This window comes from Rana temporaria, chromosome 1 (assembly GCF_905171775.1).
Source record: "Rana temporaria chromosome 1, aRanTem1.1, whole genome shotgun sequence".
Taxonomy (NCBI): Eukaryota; Metazoa; Chordata; class Amphibia; order Anura; family Ranidae; genus Rana; species Rana temporaria.
In genome coordinates this window covers 468300634-468321250 of record NC_053489.1, presented here as the reverse complement: position 1 = coordinate 468321250, position 20617 = coordinate 468300634, and the positions used below count along the sequence as shown (strand labels likewise).

At 46.1% G+C, this 20617-nt stretch overlaps 1 protein-coding gene across 2 annotated transcripts in view; it reads right to left on the bottom strand.

Moving 5' to 3' along the window:
• The window catches only part of DAPP1 (dual adaptor of phosphotyrosine and 3-phosphoinositides 1), a 149488-nt gene that overhangs the window by 57315 nt on the left and 71556 nt on the right, over positions 1-20617 (bottom strand). For both annotated transcript variants that reach the window (XM_040328508.1, XM_040328501.1), the window contains exon 3: positions 17563-17696. In XM_040328508.1, the coding sequence (XP_040184442.1) occupies positions 17563-17696 (134 nt within the window). The remainder of the gene's footprint in view (positions 1-17562; positions 17697-20617) is intronic.

The following is a 20617-nucleotide window of genomic DNA, read 5'->3' as shown; positions in this document are numbered from 1 at the left end:
ATCTGATTTACGTTACACCGCCGCAGGTTTACAGCGTAAGTGCCTGATTCACAAAGCTCTTACCTATAAACTTGCGGTAGTGTAACGTAAATCCGTTCGGCGCAAGCCCGCCTAATTCAAATGGGACGGGCACCATTTAAATTAGGCGACGAACGTTCTGCGCATGCTCCGTGTTAAAATTTCCCGACGCGCTTTGCGCGAAATTATGGCGCCCCAACGTTTTTTTTTGAACGGCGACATGCGTTACGGCGTTTCGTATTCCCGGACGTCTTACGCAAAAAAAAAAAAAATCGAAATTCGACGCGGGAACGACGGCCATACTTTAACATGGCTGTTCTAAAGATAAGCCATGTTAAAGCAGGTGTAACTTTGCGACGGGAAAAAACGACTAGCGACGACGTATGAGATTGCGACGAACGCGCGGATCTTCGTGGATCGCCGTAACTAGTCATTTTCATATTCTACGCCGACCGCAATGGAATCACCACCTAGCGGCCGGCCTAGAATTGCATCCTAAGATCCGACGGTGTAAGTCAATTACACCTGTCGGATCTTAGGGCTATCTATGCGTAACTGATTCTATGAATCAGCCGCATAGTTAGGACGGGCGGATCACAGAGATACGACGGCGTATCAGGTGATACGCCGTCGTATCTCTTCTGTGAATCTGGCCCATAGCGTCTACAATCTATGGTGTATATATACACACTGGAATTTACGCAGTTATAAATACTATACTGTAATGGCGGTGATCAACAACTTATAGTGTGACTGATAGGGTGGCAGGAAATCTAGCGCTAACCGACACCATCTGGGAGGGTCACTAACCGACACTGACATCACTAGTGACACCAATACAGTGATCAGGGATAATACTGTACACTGAGACTGTACTAATGGCACTGACTAGGAAGAGGTTAACATCTAGGGGTGATCAAAGGGTTAATTGTGTGCCTAACAATGTGTAATGCGTGCAATTTGTGCCGCTTCTACTTTCTGATCTCCCTGTTTTTTCTCCCTGCTTTTCAGGAAGAGGAAACAGACAGATTGCTGTTCCCTGTACACAGAATTCTGTGTTTTTGTAAACACAGAACTCTGTGTGATTGAATGCAGGCGATCAGCTGATTTTGTCTGAATCTGGCTAAATCCTGCTGCCAAACTCCTACACAGTGCACCCCAAACCCGGAAGAAGACAACCATAAGTGTTTCCCAGTGCTAAACCATTCATCCAATTTCTAAGTTGCTGCATTTGTAAAGTTCCAAATGCCAAAATAAAGGAATAGTAGTAGTAAAAAAGCACCTATGGGTTTAACTATAAATTTATTTTTGTGCAATTCTATTTTAGGCCCCTTTCACACATGCACAACTTGTCCTGGGAGAGGACAAGTCACACCCTGTGACTTCCAATGAGCGACTTCAAAGTAGTCCCTGCACTACTTTGGTCCGTCTTTGATGTGGCTTGAGTTCCATAGTCCTCAAGATAGTCCTCTAGATTGCACAGACATTGCTTCTAGTTGTGGCAAAAATCACTGCAAAGTCGCACAACTTTCAGGTTGCACAAGTGTGAAAGGGGCCTTAAAGGAGATGTGGCAAGGGTGTGTCCAGCGCCTACATACTTTTGCTAATAGGCATCCCTTATTTCCATCTCAAAAAGTTGGGAAATATGTCTATAATATCAAAATTATAGAAGAGTATCAGCTGGCTCCAATCACCTCTGGACTTTATAAACCTTATAGGATTAACTTGCATATTTTTATCTTTTTTTCAGGGGTAATCGCTCTCATCTCCACTACCTTACACTTCCACCCAGATATACAATGGCTCAAAACAAACATAATACCATCATTGTGCTTAAAATAATCATCTTTATAAAAAGCATAAAATAAACTCTAATTTTATGTGCACCCTATCCTATGCACAACAGAGTAAAACTTCAGTGATGTCCCCTAAGACAACAAACAATTGGCAACATCGCTCTTCCCTGTGTCTGCTTTGCTTCCTTTGCAAAGTGATGGTTTACTCCACCCTATGTGTTGCGTCACCATCACATGATTTCTTCAGGATGGCCTCCTGAATGCCTGATGGCATCTCCTTAGCCACACTCTAGAAAGCAATCCACCATGCATCACTTTTCAGAGAATGGGCTAATGTGAACTTGGCTTGACAGAGGTGAGCTGCTTCGCCTTTCACTATCCAATCTCAGGGCCACAGCAGAGAACAAGATTTTGTGTTACTAAACAGTTGTATTGAAATATGTCCTGCCCTGACTCAAACAGAAATACAAATTCTTTGGCAGGTAAATCAGCTTCCTTATATGTATTGTATGTGTGTATTTAGTGGTTTGCATGGTATTTAACTTTAACGGGTGATTTCAGCTTTGGAATGTGGAAAGTAAAAACATGCGACACAGAAATGGGGGGAAAAAAAAGAAGAAATATCACTACAGACCAGTTCTTGTGCTACTAAAAGTGAGTTTTTATTATAGTTTGTGTCCCTGCTGGAGAGCTTTACCCTGTGGTCACTGGAAAAGGAAGAGAAGGAACATCTTCTCAATGGTGACACAGACAGCAACAAAAACTTGAAAAGAAAAATCCTGCACCACACCTTTAAATGTCTTCAGGGGAGGGTTGTGCACGGGCCCACCAAAGTACAAAAATGCACAGAACACCAAAAACTAAAGACCTTAGTAAAACTTTGAGGTCTTTACCTTTGGGTGTGCTGGCCAATTTTTTACTTTAACTTGCCCATAATGACCTACACTATACAGTAATCTGCAACGTACACATGAGGGGAACGGGATGTTTTTTCTAGTCTCCAACCAATATTTGGGTATAACCCCTCACTTAGGGCCCATCAAACAGTAAGGTTCAGCCATCCTCGAGGTCATCTTCGACACCTACATGAAAAATGGATGCACAAATAGGGTCAGTAGTCAGCGGATCCCACCATCTACTGCGCCTACTACGCAGACTTATTCCATTTATTCCTAAAGAAGACGTAGCAGTCGTGGTGGGAACAATTGTGAACTCCAGACTGGACTATGCTAATGCCCTTTACCTCGGACTCCCAAAGTACCAAATCGCTCGCCTGCAAGTCGTACAAAATACAGCCGCCAGACTTGTGACTGGGAAAAAAAACGTGGGAATCTATCTCACCCTCGTTGAGATCCCTTCACTGGTTGCCAGTAAAGGACAGAATTGCTTTTAAAGCACTCTGTCTGACACATAAGTGCATCCATGGGAAGGCTCCGCAATATCTATGCGAAAAGATAAAAGCTCACAACGCCAATCACATTCTGCGATCCACCAACCAAAATCTGCTTCAGATACCCAAAGCCAAATTCAAGTCCAAAGGAGAAAGAAGATTTGCGCTCCAAGGTCCCAGACTATGGAATGCTTTACCAACCAGCATTCGGTTGGAGGAAAACCACCTGACCTTCAGAAGAAAGATCAAAACTCATCTCTTTTGATATCAAGAGAGACAGGAACAACGAGCGCCCAGAGGCGATTTAGTTCGCATGTGCCGCGCTATAAGTTTTTCATTCATTCATTCATCCCAGTAATGTATGCTTTCCCCTTTTCATCATCATCCAATACTTCTTTAATGAGCATAGTCACATTTTGTCTCTTGATGGTATAACTCTACTGGAGGATTATGCTGCGTACACACTATAGGTTAGTTTGATGGACCGTTTTCAGACCAAACCGATCGTGTGTGGGCCCCATCAGTTATTTATCCATAGGTAAAAAAAATGGAAACTTGTTTTAAAATTATCTGATGGATAAAAAACGTATAGAAAAAAAAGATCGTCTGTAGGTACGTCCATCGGTTAAAAATCCATGCATGCTCAGAATCAAGTCGACGCATGCTTGGAAGCATTGAACTTCATTTTTTTCAGCACGTCGTTGTGTTTTACGTCACTGTGTTCTGACACGATCGTTTTTTTAACTGATGATGTGTAGGCACGACTGATCATCAGTCAGCTTCATCGGATAACTGATGGAAAAATCCATCAGACCGTTTTCATCAGACTAACCTATCGTGTGTACAGGGCATTAGTCATTCTATAAATAGGGTGGCACATTTATGGTTGGGACAGCATAGGGAAGGAATAACCGCGTATTTTATTGCTTTCTGTGTCGCCATTTGTAAGATTTATCCCAATTTCTTGTCTATCCTGACATTAGTCAGACATTACAGTAAGTGGGAATAGTTCTCTCCAATAAAAGGACACTGGAGAACAGGAAGTGGGACTAAATCTCTCCAACAGGGATGCCGGAGATCAGCAAGTGGGAAATAATCTCTCCACGAGAGCCATTGGAGAACATGAAATGGGGATCAATCTTTTCAACAGGGACCATGTAGAACAGAAAGGGAGAATACATCTTTCCAACAGGGACAATGAAGAACAGGAAATGGGGATAAATCTTTCCAACAGGGGCCATGGAGACCAGGAAGGAAGGATATTAATTTTCTAACAGGGACACTGGAGAACAGGAAGTGGGAATAAATCTCTCCAATAGGGACCCAGGAGAACAAAAAGTAGGGATACATCTCTCCACCAGGGACACCGTAGAACAGGAAGGGAGGATACATCTTTTTAACAGGGACAATGACAAAAAAGAAGTGGAGATGAATCTCTCCAACAGGGACACTAGAGAACAGGAATTGGGGATAAATATCTCCAACAGGGACATTGACAACTGTAATTGCCAAGTGGGGAAAGGTCAGTGCTTTTGCCAGGTGATGTTTGCAAACCCATTTGAGATATTTTACCTCACCTTCTATCCAGGTGAGGTGAGGGGTTATTTCCCACTCTCCCGAGTCCCGACACTCCTCTGCTACTATTGGATCAGATTGCAGATCGCAACGTCTGATGGTTCTGCCATCCGATGCTCCGGGATTCGAACTACAGCTATGTGCCGTTCGAATCCATTTGTGATATCTCAGAACAAACACCAGGCAGGCTGTAAGTAAGTTCAAACAGGAATCTCTTTTATTGGATGCACACACACACTTTTATACATAGCAGTTTGAACACCCTGCCCCCAACAACCACTTTCCTATTGGTCAATTGTAAAGTACATTGTAGTTCTCAATTAGGTCCTCTTGGCCATGCAAATGAGGACTTGAAACAGGGTCAGCAGGGATTGGTCCGATAGCTTGAATAGGAGGACCGATATGTGTAATGACACAGAAGCCTCAGGGGGTAATTAAAGTACATAAACAGTCAAACACAGAACAATGCTTTTCTTCAAGACCATTGGAGCCGTCTGAAGGGGGAGGGGGGGGGTAGCCTTAAGACAGGGCAGAAGACCCACCACTGTGTAATAGACTCAAGGGGGAAATACTTCAGTATTTCAAGGTTCATGACAATACTCCCCCGTCCAACAGCCACAGTGGGACCCCGAACAGGTCAACTCGAGGATGTTGGAAAAGTAGTCTTAGGCCTCGTACACACGACGGGACATGTCCGATGAAAACGTTCCGCGGACCGTTTTCATCGGACATGTCCGTTGGCGGATTTTGGTCTGATGGCTGTACACACCATCAGACCAAATTTCCCGCGGACAGCGAACGCGGTGACGTGGCCGCACCGTCGCCGCAGCGACGTGCGCGACCCTGGAAGGTCAATGCTTCCACGCATGCGTCGAATCACTTTGACGCATGCGAGGGCTTTCGAGCCGACATGTCCGGTGAGTCGTACAGACGACCGAACATGTCCGACGGACAGGCTTATAGCGGACATGTTTTGTTAGCATGCTAAGAAACATTTGTTCGCTGGAAACCTGTCCGATCCGCCGGAAAATTGTCCGGTCGGCCGTACAGACGACCGAACATGTCCGCGGAAACTGGTCCGCCGGACCAGTTTCAGCGGACATGTTCAGTCGTGTGTACGAGGCCTTAAGGTTCCAAGTCCGTCTGCCGGGATAACCCATCCGCATTCCTATTTTGAGGCCCTGGCCCATAATCGGAAGCCTCTGTCCTGGCTAGGTCTGTCACAGACAGATATAGCATTTTAAATCTGACAGAAGTTCTGACCATTCCATGTTCTATTCAAAGCTACAAAAATGGCTGCATATTAGATTGCTGGCAAATTTTTGCTTCTAAGGATTGTATTGTCATTACTAATTTGCAGATGTAATATAAAGTTAAAATCAATAATTTCAGCTGCCCCTAAATTTATATATAGGAAGGCCCCCAGTTTTGGTGATAGGGTGGTGAAGAAAATTCTGGACTCACCCACCAGACTTTCATTCTTTTGGGATCGCAGTGGCTTCCTTGCATGTAGGAAATGTAATGCATGTAGAGAGGTCACCAGGCCAATGAGAGAACTGGAGAGTTTCACTTCTCCTTCCTTCTCCTTCTCCTTACAATTGCAAATTCCTTACAATTTGCAAATTCATTACATGTCATACTACCCATGTAGTTTACACTTTAGAATGTCCATGTGGGCTTATGTACATTGGGTGCACAAAGAGGATACCAAGAATTACGGGATTCAAACGTGAAACAAAATGGGTCTTTCTCACCGATACCCTCGTGCCCAAAAAATTTGATGTGGAAGTTGATATGAACTGTTTTATCAGTGATATATAGGTTTTATTTATGAATTTCTGTTTTTTTTATTGATATTATATTAAAATTTATAATTTACCAATGTTGGGGTTAGTATAATCAACAACCCCTTGATCCTCTCTTTTTATATATATATATATATATATATATATATATATATATATATATATATATATATATATATATATATATATATATATATATATATATATATATATATATATATATATATATATATATATATATATATATATATATATATATATATATATATATATATATATATATATTTACATTTTAGACTTGAATTGATATATTCTAGTTTGTCATTGTATTCATACTGCATTTATATTACATATGTTTCACTTGCTTATATATTTAGTATTAAGCTATAATATTTCTCTTATTGGAGTTTACAATAATTTATGTAAACAATTTTATTAATTCTATTCATTTTAATTAGGTAAAAATGTAAATGCATTATTTGTTTGGATTATATAACCATACAGGGCAAACTCTAGTATTGCTGGGAGATATCCATGATTGAGCATAACTAGGTAGTATCTGGGTTTGCTAGTATGTCAGTTTGCTTCAAATGAAATGTAAGATGAACAGGCAGGCTGTATGTATTGAACGAGTCCCCCTGTGATTGTGGTTCCACCAACGAGCAGTGATGCAATGCAAGGCAGTGATCACTGGGGATTAGAATAATGCTGGGTTATCCCTTAAATGCCGGGACGCTGTGCCGTTTGGTCATGCTCTTTGTTGAAGTCGTGATGACGAAACGCATCAGTGCATGACCTTACAGTGACCGGAAGTGAGGTGTGCATGTCACTACCAGGAAGGAACAGCCAGATAGATACTTTCACAGTGGATGCGGTGGATGGCAGGCGGCTTTCCATACCGATTGGTGATAACACACAGTTTGATTATTCAACCAAATGCCTGTTACAATTTAAGTTGTGCAAGCGTGTTTAGGGGGATGGTCGTCTTAAATCAGTATCACGCTATGTGGCGCCTTTTTTTACATAAATAAACCACCCTGGGCGATGAGCTGTTTGAGACAACCGGACCAAACAGGAGACACCTGATGTGTTCAAGGCTTTTGAATTACATCCCTTTGGTGAGTGTAAACCTCTAGGGGAGTGTGTTTCACGTGGTGTGGACTCTGGTGGATGGCATATGCCTATCAATCATTAAGTAGAATTCTTCCCCTATCAATTGAATTGTCTCATCGCCTTATATATATATAAAAAAACACATATACACACACAAATACACACACATACTGTGCAATTAGGCCTTTTAGACACCGAGATTATTAAAATTACAGGATCAGCTAAGATATTTATTCAGGGGGGGCGTGGCCTGGACATGGCTGAGTGAAGCTGCTTTTCTCTTGAGCTCCCGGCCTTGTCCTCCCCTATACCGGCTAAAAAGCAGAAAAGTCGGCATGCAATCAACCAAAAAACGCAGCATTAAAGCCAGCAACCGGGTGACCAGATCCAATACACCGGCGAGAGATTTACACCGGTATTTCAAGCCGCAGCAGCAAACCACACCTGGAGCCAGAGCGACGACGCCACGAGGCACGGCTCGAGCTGCACTGGCCACCGCACAGGAGAACGACGAGTGGGCCCTATACCCTACTGATCCAGATCCTCCATCCGGTCCGAAGGTAGTAACAAACCCCCCGGACTTACCTATGGATTCCCCATCCTCTTCCCCGGGAGGCTCCTCGGCGGAGCGGGAGATCAGAGCCCTGCTGCAGGCCCTACCCACGCGGTCTGACATAGAGGCCCTGATCCTGAAGCTGGAGGAGACTCACCGGCGAGACTTTCAGGAGGTCAGAGCGGAGGTGTCCTCCCTGACGGAAAGGGTGACATCGGGCGAAGCATCACTCTCGACCCTTGAGCAGAGGGTCTCGGGCCTGGAGCGGGCGAGAGACCATCATAGAGATGCGGCGATAGCCCTGCAGCTCCACCTGGAAGATGTGGAGGACCGGAGCCGTCGCAACAATCTACGGCTCCGGGGAATCCCCGAGACGGTCGGTGCAGAAGACCTAGACGGAAGACTGCAGGAGCTGTTCCGTGAAGTACTGGAGGAACCGCTGGCAACCGTGGAGATCGACAGGGCGCATCGTGCCATGGGCCCCAGGACGGAAGACCAAGATAGGCCCCGAGACGTCATTTGCAGGCTCCTGAGGTATGCCCAGAAGGATCGCATTGTCCGAGGAGCATGGGAACACGGAGCGGTGTCAGTAGACGGGGCTCCGGTTACGATCCTGCCAGACCTCTCCAGGGCAACACTTCGCCGCAGAGCAATGCTGAAGCCGGTGTTGGAACTCGCCAAGCAACTGGGATTTACCTACAGATGGGGATACCCGCTCGCGGTGACATTCCGGAAGGATGGCTCGGCCTACACGCTACAATCCCCTGCGGACTTGCCTGGCTTATTCCGGTTCCTGGGAGCGGGACCAGTGCCGATACCGGATTGGCTGCAGATCCTGCCACGTGCGCCAGGAAGATCCGGACCCTCCAGCTACAGAGTGGCAGCACAACCTCGCCAGAGAAGACAGGGCGGCCGACGACAACGGGCACCATCGGGAGAAGCTCGGCAGGGGTGACGTGAGTAGGCCTTGAGCCGCAACCCGCCATTCGCTTACCGCCCATATACCCCTGTTCGCTAGACACACTACCCCTGACTCCCCCAGGAGACACCTGAACCCCCCCCCCTATGTTCATGTTGGCAGTGCTGCCCATTGTGCCATCTGACTGGAGAGCCCCCCCCTTTTTCTCGGGAATACATGACACCATTGTGTAGATCTGATGGCGGGTGTCAGAGACCATCCCCAGGCACGGCACACACCAGACTTACCCCCCATCGGGAGCCTGCATCCGATGCGAGATGGAGGGAGGGGGGTGGAGGTTGGCAACTACCCTTTTTGAGATCCTCAGTGAGCCCAGATCCCACCGAACCACGGTCCACCTGACAAAAGCATAGCCTGCAGTGGTGAGCAGATTCCACACTGTAGGAGGGCAACGGAAGGAGCCCGTACGTGGTGGGGATGATATCCCCCTTAAACATCGCCCCTTGAGATACCGTGGCACACTACTGCCGTATAAGGAGAAACGGGTGTCATTTTGCATAATGCCGTGGGGGTGCCCCCCCCCCCAACCCCACCGGATTACGGTAGCTCTGGGTCACCCCCGTGACTGCGGGGGAGGAACAGGCGGCTTTTTTACGAGACCACAAGATCCACCGCACTCTGAGGCTCCAGAGACTGGGTCCTGGACTCTGAGCTGGGGGGAGGGGGGAGGGTGAGGGCACCCTATGCAGGGGTTGTGCGCTGAAGTTGAAGGGCACGGATGGAGGGATACTTATGTGGCAACTGATATACAGGAGGGTGTGCAAATATGGGGGTCGATGGAGCAGGGAGACGGGAGGGATGGGGGATGGATGACGCGGCTACCTGTCTTAATGTTATCACCCACCAAGTATGTTGGAGACCCTATGGCGTTTTGTCCCGGCTCCTCCTCCGACAGGGGGGAGCTTACTAGCACCCCATGTTGGGGGACAGGCTGGAATGTTACATAAGAACTGAGTTGTTATATGTTTAGCGGCCTTATGCCCACGTAATTTGTTGTTTTACCTTATGGAGGATGACATACCATAGTTGATATGATTACCTGAACAAATGTGTTATATTTGATTGCATTGCAAGCTCGAGTCCCAACAGCATCAGCAGCCGGGGACGGGGGGGGGGAGAGGACCAGGGAGCTCGCTTTACTGGTCCTGTCTACCCACCTACCCACCTAGGCCTGCGCTCAATTCCCAGTACTGCACTGGTGAGTGCTTTTAGCTGTTTGAGCTAAACTATCTTAGCTTCTCCGGCCACACGCTCTTGTGTAGGCCTCCTAACCTTAACCTCTCTCCCTCCTCACTCACCCCTAACACCCCTGTCCCCCTACCTATCCCGATCCCGCGCGGACGCGTGAACTGACCCCCCCCTCCCCACACATTTGGGGGCCTACCCCACACTGACTCGCGGTCATGGACAACCTGACGGTGGTCTCGTTAAACGCTAAGGGCTTAAACATCCCGGAAAAGAGGAGAATGCTCCTACACGATATGCGACGCCTGGGGGCAGACGTGGTTATGATACAAGAAACACACTTTAGGGAAGGAAATCTACCCCTATTAAAAAATAGACAGTACCCCACGGTCTACCATTCCACCTATGCGAAAGCAAAATCACGAGGGGTTTCTATACTAATATCAGCCAGGGTCCCATGGCACCATGGGGAAACAGTTCTGGACATTGAAGGTCGCTATGTGTTTCTGAAGGGCAAGGTTGGTCAAACGCCAGTAACCCTTGCGAACCTGTATGCCCCAAATGACCATCAGGACTCCTTCATAACCAGACATTTAAACAAACTGCTACGTTTTGCGGAGGGCCAGTTGATTGTAGGGGGAGACCTTAACATTCCCTTGATCCCAACAGAGGACACATCGACGGGCGCCTCCTCTGGCTCCAGAGAATCTCGGAAACGAATACACGCAGCGCTACACTCGGCCCAACTAGTGGACGCTTGGCGTCTTTTTCATCCTGGAGAGAGGGATTATACCTTCTACTCCAGACCTCACGGATCCTATTCACGAATCGACTACCTTTTCATACCCCATAGACAGCTAGACGCGATTAAGGAGGTAGAGATCGGACCAATCACCTGGTCAGACCATGCCCCAATCAAGCTGGTGTATGCCTTGGCAGGTTCCCAATCAACACAGAGAAGGTCTTGGCGACTCAATGAGAGCCTACTACAGGACTCAGACACCATGACTGAAGTGATCAGGGAAGTGGGGCATTATTTTGAAACCAACGACACCCCAGACAGCAACGGGGGGGTGGTGTGGGAGGCTCACAAGGCGGTCGTGCGAGGCCTCCTTATTAAACATGGTACTAGATTGAAGAAACAGAGAACTGAACAGCTAGACGCACTGCTAGTTAAACTACAGCTACTGGAAACCCAACACAAACAGACCCTGACGCCCCAAGTGGGAACAGACCTAGACACCACCCGCCGGCAGATTACTGACTTGCTGCATTACAAGGCCAAAGCAGCAATACAGATTTGTAGACGAAATGTATATGAATCAGGGAATAAATGCGGAAGGATGCTAGCCCAAACGATCCGCGCGCAAAACGTGGCATCGTACATCCCGCACATAGTCACACGAGAGGGGAAGAAGATCTCGGTACCACAACAGATCTCACAAGAATTTAAATCCTTTTACTCAAACCTGTACAACCTTCCCTCCACGCCTATGGACACTGACCCAGACCGGACATCTACATACCTAGAGGCCTCCTGCATGCCGACACTAACGACAGACATGAGAGAGACTCTGGAGGAGCCAATCACTCTTCCAGAGATCCAAGCAGCTTTGAAATCCGCCAAACCGGGCAAAGCCCCCGGCCCGGACGGCCTTACCACCGCGTATTATAAATCCCTACTCCCGACACTGGGAAACCGGTTAGTGGGCCTATTCAATAAGGTGGGCTCAGAGGGGGCGTTCCATATAGACACCCTGCAGGCACAGATAGCGGTAATACATAAAGAAGGGAAGGACCCAGGCCAATGTGGCAGCTATCGCCCCATCTCACTGCTAAATACCGACGTAAAATTGTTTACAAAAATAATCGCTACCAGATTTCAGCGGTACCTCCCTGACCTCATACATCTGGACCAAGTGGGCTTTGTCCCAACCAGAGAGGCCAGGGATAATACAACCAAGGTGCTGAACCTGCTACATGTGGCCAATAAGACAAAAGAGCCATGTGTTTTTGTAGGAACGGACGCCGAAAAGGCGTTCGATCGGGTGAGTTGGCAATTCATGTTTCAGACCCTGAGGCACGTAGGGGTGGGACGGAGGATGCTTAGCTGGATAACAGCGGCATACACAAACCCAACGGCCAGGGTGAAGGCGAACAGCACTCTGTCTGATGCATTCCCGATTACCAACGGAACCAGGCAGGGCTGCCCACTGTCACCTCTCCTGTTCGCATTGACCCTGGAACCCTTCCTACAACACGTGAGACAAAACCCGAACATCACCGGGATAAAGGTGGGGGAGGGTCATTACAAAATCTCGGCCTATGCCGACGATATGCTGTTCTCCCTGACCAATCCAGCGGTGTCCCTCCCGAGCCTGATGCAGGAATTTGACTCATACGGCAAATTAGCCAACCTGAAAATCAATTTGACAAAGTCCGAGGCGATGGGGGTGGGAGTCCCCCAACAGCAGTTGACGCGACTCAAACGGGACTTTAAATTAAAATGGACAGACGTGGCACTGACATACTTGGGGACGCGCATCCCACCAAAACTTTCTGACATATACAGACTTAACTTCCCCCCCCTGCTTAAGACGGTACAGCAATTACTGACTGGATGGACTTCGGGGCTGCACTCGTGGTTCGGGAGGAACAGCATCTTAAAGATGACCATCCTCCCGAAATTCGTATACTTACTACAGGCACTCCCCATTCATATTCCGACATCGTACTTTAAACAAACGCAGACGGTATTCGGACGGTTTCTGTGGGCAGGGAGGCGACCCCGCGTACATAGAACTGTGCTTTCCCTACCCAAACTGAGTGGAGGGCTAGCTATGCCAAACATAAAAACATACTACCAGGCAGCCCAATTAAATAGACTTATAGACTGGTGCCGTCACGACCTACTTAAACTCTGGCCACGACTGGAACAGGCGCAGAGCGAAGTCCTACTGAAGCGAGCCCCATGGTGCCATAACATACAACAAAAGGACGTACAATGTCACCCGACTATAGGGAACACTATTAGGGTCTGCGCCAGGTTGCTGACACAAGGTCACCTTGCATCGGAGGTATCACCCATGCGTCCAGTCTTGGGCAACCCCGAGCTTTACACCCGGACTAGGAGACGCTAGGTTCGTCGCCCTGCGCGAGTCGGGTCACTTTCAGGCCTCACACTTCAGCGAATCGAGCAGATGGAAGACGTCAGCTCAGCTGATGGACCCCTCGGGAACCTACAAACTAGACTTTCTGAGAACATGCCAGTTGAGCCACTTTTTGAAAACCATGACCCCCCCGCCTGTGAGCCAGCCCCCTACATATCTGGAGGAGCTGTGCGTGGAGACGGGAGCGCTACCCCATGCGCTCTCTCTACTACACACGTTGCTAGTTGAGCCATTGGAGGGATACCAGATACCAAGCTTTAGTAAATGGGAGCGAGACCTGGGGGAAAAAATTCACAACCAGTCAGAGACAACACATCCTTACGTTCACGCACAAATCTTCGATTTGTACCAGGGTCCAAGAGACCAATTACAAACTACTGACGAGGTGGTACAGAACCCCAGACATACTGAATAAACTGTTTCCAGACGCATCAGACAGGTGCTGGAGGTGCCAGGCGGAAAGGGGCACCCTGATGCACATTTTCTGGTCTTGCCCACGCATCAGATCATACTGGGAGGAGATCAGACAGATTGTCCAAAAATTCACGGACCGCAGAGTACCAGATGACCCGGCATATTTCCTTCTCCATGCCACAGACACACCTGCGCGGATCTATAAAAAGTCCATTGTTCGGCATTTGCTGGACGCGGCTAGAGCCTGCGTCCCGCTATGCTGGAAATCCCCGCACCCACCGACATTAGCCATGTGGCTGAAAAAGGTGGACGAGATTAGTTGGCTGGAAGATCTAGTTTTGTCCAAACAGGATAGAAATGAGCAATACTCCCAAACGTGGCAAATGTGGACAATGTTCAAGTACTCAGATGAGGGCCAGGCCCTCAGAGGTGGACAACCAACTCCCCGGGCAGATTAAGCGAGCCGCGCCTGTCTCCGAGGCTTTCCGGAATGTTCTGGAGAATCCGTGACGGGAGACGCTGTCAGCCGGCGGCGGATGCCCATGATCGCGAGCCCCCCCCCCCCTTCTTGCCCACCCCCCCCTACCCCATCCCCTTTCCCACCCACCTCTCTTACTCCCTCTCTTTTCTTTACTTGCTGGACTGCTCAACGAGCAGGCCCAGCAACCTCTTCTCTCTCTTCTTCATTCATTTCGCTCTTAGGAAACGAGAAAAAGTGAGAGGCTGAGCCACGGGCCCGTGATATACAGTGTTAAAATGTGCCGCATGAATACTGTTAAGACGCATATCCACGTTCTGCTGTTACTGTTATGTGCGACTGTTAGCATCAGTAGATGTGATGTTTGTATTGTGGTCCATGTGGACCGGCCTCATGTGGTATATAAATAAACGATTTAAAAAAAAGATATTTATTCAGACACTACCATATGAAAGATAAATTTGATTGGTGTACTTTCCTTGCTCTGTGTATACTTATGACTTATAAAAAAAAAAAAAGTAAAAATGATTTGGCCTAATGGGTGGCCATGCTGCCTTTTCTAATATACGGTCAATTGTGCATTTGTGCTTTAAAGTGGTTGTAAACCCTTACAATCCACTTTTTGCTACATGTAAGCCTATAATAAAGCTTACCTGTGCCTACCTCGGATATCTCCTAAACCTGCACGGTTAAGGAGATATCCCCTGTATTTGCCTGTGCCGACGTCATCGGCACATACACACGCACATAAGCAATGGCACATTCAGTTCGTGTGCCGTTAACGGCGGCTCCCACGTGCATTTGCGGGAGTGATGTCATTGCGGCTCCGGCCAATCACAGGGCTGGAGTCTGCGATACCCGGAAGTAACTCTGGGACCGATTTTGCCGGCTGGAGCGGTGTTACTGGGACCGCTGCGGGGGCTTCCATCTAAGGTATTTAATAATGAGCTAGTATGCTATGCATACTAGCTCATTATGTCTTTGTCTTGCAGTTTTTTTTTGTGAGTTTACAACCACTTTAAGCTTCACATAAAACAATGCAATGCATCGATTAACTCTTATTAAACAGAGGCTGTGTATATTACAATCTTACACAAAGTAGTAAGAGTTGACACACTTAACTTAAGCTGTTCTTGACATGAGGATGGGTCTTGTAATAAAAGGAGTACCATGATTAGATGGATTACATATGCCTGTAGTGATGGGTTGAACACGACAATATGTGGTGAGACAGGTTTCTGGGAATTATTATAAAGTGTGGGTGTGTTATTTTAGTAGTTTGACCTGATTAGGCTGATATTTCTTCAGACAACACCACCTACAAATGATTCAGATGGCTTAAAATAGATCATTTACATTCAACTTTGTTTTGCATTGGAGTTATTTCTAATTGATATTCATGTACAACGCAAATTAATCACACAGATACCAGAAAATAAAAATACCAATACAATAAAAGTGTATGCAACGCCAAAACTTCTCTCTATTGGCCCTGGAGGCCATTGTCTCTGGTACAGAAAGTAATAGGAAATCCCAAATTTGTGAATTGTCAACAGGAACAAGAAGCGAGAGGTAATCATCCCATGGGGGGAACCTGTCTGTCTAAGAGAGCATAGCTCCTCACTTTGGGAGAAGCTTTTACATCATTCTGTGTCTCTGGGACAGGAAGCAAAGGAAAATCTTTCAGGTGGGACACAGACAGCAAAGAAAAAAAATTATAAAAACTGACAGGGGTCTACTCTATAAAAGCTTAAAGCCTCGTACACACGATCAGTCCATCCGATGAGAACGGTCTGAAGGACCGTTGTCATCGGTTATCCGATGAAGCTGACTGATGGTCCGTTGCGCCTACACACCATCAGTTAAAAAACGATCGCGTCAGAACGCGGTGACATAAAACACAACGACGTGCTGAAAAAAAAACGAAGTTCAGTGCTTCCAAGCATGCGTCGACTTGATTCTGAGCATGCGCGGGTTTTTAACCGATGCTTTTGCATACTAACGATCGGTTTTGACCTATGGGTTAGGCGTCTTTCGGTTAAATTTTAAAGCAAGTTCTCATTTTTCATAGGGGCCCACACACGGTCGGTTTGGACTGATGAAAACGGTCCTTCAGACCGTTGTCCTCTGGTGATCCTACGAGTCCTAAGACCCCTTTCACACTGAAGCGCTTTTACAGCGTTTTAGCATTAAAAATGGCTCATAAAACGCTCTCCATGCATCTCAATGGACCCTTTCACACTGAGTCCTGAAAGCGGCATCTTTGGAGCAGCTTTAGGGCGCTGAAAAAAAACGCTCCAAAAACGCCCCTCTCTGAAAGCACTGTAAAAACGCCTTACCCTTGCACTGGCGGGGCGTTGAGAAAAGTCCTGCAAGAAGCATCTTTGCAGAAGCTTTTGGCGCTGAAAAAAACGCTCCAAAAACGCCCCTCTCCATTGAAATGAATTGAAAGTGCTGTAAAAACGCCTTACCCTTTCACACTGAGGCACTGCAAAATGCCCTAAAAAGTTAGGGTCTTAGCGGTGCTTTACCAGCACGTTGGGATTGCAGATGAGGCTTCACTCAAATAACGCTCGAAAAACGCCCCATTGTGAAAGGGGCCTAAAACGTTTTGGTTTTACATACACTTTGGGGGCTAATTATAAAAAAAATAGCTATGTGAATGCCTCAGCGTTTGCATAGCAATAACAAATAACAAATTGTCTAAATATGAGTATTTCCTATGAATGTCAGCCCCATCTAAGGGCCAATGCACTATTTTCATGAAATATCACAATCAGAAAAATGCTGCATTATGGTCACTAGATGGAGCTAACAATCATAGGAAATACATATTTTGGATGCATTCACACATCAAATAAACAAACAAAAAAATAAACTTTAAGCAGATAATAAAATTAAAAAAGAAGGACCTTTCCAGAGAAAAATAGAGATGGGAATTCTACAAGCAAGTAGCCTATACTTGCCATAATGTAGCATTTTTCTGATTGTGATATTTCAGGAAAATAGTGCATTGGCCCTTAGAAGAAGCTACAAGCAGCCACAAAATGTAAATTGTAACAAAACACATTTAAGTTTAAAGGTACCTGATTCACTTCCGATCAGAGGTTGGTTTGCAAAATGTTGAATAAATTCTTTTATAGATGAGAATTCATTGAATCCAAACTTAAGACTTGTTCCACATTGGTAGACTTGAAAATGTTTAACCGAGTCCTTGGCCCTTAAGAAGAAATGTATTTGATATATTATTATCGATAGTCATGCTAGTTATTTTTATCATCAAAACTTGGGATATAAAATCCCTTATAACACTGTTAAGCTTGGCACACAATCATAACCAACATGGAACACAGGAGTAACTGGTTAAACTGCAATTCAAAAAGGTAGTCATAGATCATGGTTTGCAAAATCAAATGGAATTATAAAAGTTATTTGTTAGCGGACAATGAGCCAGGTTTCCTTTGTCCCTTTTCATTAAACAACATGTGTCATTGAAATGTACATTAGGTTCTTCAAAGATGTTTTATTGAGTCTGTTCTTTATACCGAAGGTCCCCCTTCTTCAAGTGCCTTATATACTTCTGCCAAGGTTAACGTTTTATGGGGTGTCATCACAAAGCAGTTTACCCATTCTTCTTTGACATCAACAAGGCATTTTTGTCCACACAACTGCCACTCACCGGATATTTTCTCTTTCTGACCATTCTCTGTTAACCCTAGAGAAGGTTGTGTGTAAAAAACTCAGTAGATCAGCAGTTTTTGAAATAGTCAGACCAGCCCATCTGGCATCTACAACCATGCCACATTTAAAGTCACATAGGGCCAGATTCACAGTGGAGATACGACGGCGTATCTGCTGATACGCCGTCGTATCTCTGTTTCTATCTATGCGACTGATTCATAGAATCAGTTACGCATAGATAGCCAGAAGATCCGACAGGTGTAATTGTTTTACACTGTCGGATCTTAAGATGCAATACCGCGGCCGCCGCTGGGGGGAGTTTGCGTCGTAAACCAGCGTCGGGTATGCAAATTAGGAGTTACGGCGATTTCCGACGGTTTTTCGCGTTCGATACGTCACCGCTAGTCTAGTTTCCCGTCACAAAATTCGTCGTTTTTTGGTGCCTTAAAGGAGTTCTCCAAGCTAAAACTTTTAACCCCCGCTGTGCCCGGGCTGTAAAACTATACAAAATAAACTTTCACTTACCTGCCTACGATCCCCCGTTGTTCCGATATCGCCGTCCCGTTCTCCGGTCCCGGTCTGTTCCACTTCCTGCGGGTCGGTGACTCACAGTGCGCTCAGCCTATCAGCGGCCGCGACGGGACATTGCTGCGGCCGCTGATAGGCTGAGCGCACTGTGAGTCACCGACCCGCAGGAAGTGGAACAGACCGGGACCGGAGAACGGGACGGCGATATCGGAACAACGGGGGATCGTAGGCAGGTAAGTGAAAGTTTATTTTGTATAGTTTTACAGCCCGGGCACAGCGGGGGTTAAAAGTTTTAGCTTGGAGAACTCCTTTAACTTTACACAGCAATCGTATTGCTGTATAAAGTATGGCCGTCGTTCCTGCGTCGAAATTTAAAAAATAACGTCGTTTGTGTAAGCTGTCCGGGAATACGGAATTACACTACGCGCGTTGCCGTTGGAAAAAATTACGTCACGGCGCACAATGCACGACGGGAGTTCGGAAACGGAGCATGCGCGGTAGGTCCGGTGCGGGAGCGCGCCTAATTTAAATGGCACACGCCCATTTAAATTGGCCCGCCTTGCGCCGGAGGCCGCCGGCGTAGGTTTTCATCGCAAGTGCTTGGTGAATCAGGCACTTGCGATGAAAAATTGCGGCGGTGTAACATATCTAGGATACGTTACGCCGCCGCTCTTCTATGTGAATCTGGCCCTTAAATCCTCTTTCTTTCCCATTCTGATGCTCGTTCTGAACTACAGCACGTCATCTTCACCACGTCCAGATGCCTAAATGCATTAAGTTGCTGCCATGTGATTGGCTGATTAGCAATATGTGTTACCATGCAATTGAACAGAGGTACTTAATAAAGTGTATAGAGTGCTGTCAAATTACGCAGTGCTTTACATATATTCATTAACAATTCACATCAGTCCCTGCCTTCAAGGGTCTTACAATCTAAGGTCCTCAACTCACATTTATACATACATACACATACTACGGCCAATTTAGACAGGGGACAGTTAACCTACCAGTATGTCCATGGCGTGTGGAAGGAACCGGAGTACCCAGAGGAAACGCACGCAAGCACAGGGAGAACATGCAAACTCTGCACGGGTAGTGTTGTGGTTGGGATTCAAACGGAAGACCCTAGTGCTGCCAGGCGGAGGCGCTAACTACTCAAGTACAGGACAATTTACATACCATTTTAAGGAATATGTATCCATATAAGGTGTACCGCACACCTAAATCTTCACCTTGTGATAGGAATCAAACATAGAAGCAAGCAAGGAAATTTCAGCACTCAATCACGCTATAATCATAGCGATCACATTACTGAATCATAGACGAGAAAAAAGCCGTCCAAATAGACAACAGTTATGGGACTTGCTCGGACTTACCTCTCGTCATTTTAAAGGCAATTTAATATATATTTTTTAAAGTTTACATTTTAAACGTACAATCAACAAAAGCAGACATTACATTCTCCAGGCACTTGAAGCTAGCATTTTACATCTATAAACAGCATAGGCTGGCATTATATTTCTCCAAGAGTTGGCATTATACATTTTACTAAGAAGAGAAATTGGCATCATATGTTTACCAGCAATAGATACCGACATTAGAGTTTACTGACCCCAAAGGATGACACAGGACTTGATTTACAGTTATCTAAGGTTGGGGTTATAGGTTTACAGATGCCAGAGGCTTATATATTTACTGGCAGCAGAGACAGCTGCTACATTTTCAGTGATCTTTTTTTAATTTCCATTTGGAATAAATAGCATTTAGGTCCCACGGCCCATGTTTACCTTAGTCTCCTCATAATCCTAAACTGGCCACATAGGGAATATTGTGCTTGCGATGCTCAAGAAAACCACTTACTCATGCTCTTCATATTTATTTCAATCATAAGTAAACATTTTCACTGGATAAATAAAAATGAATTAATAGTTT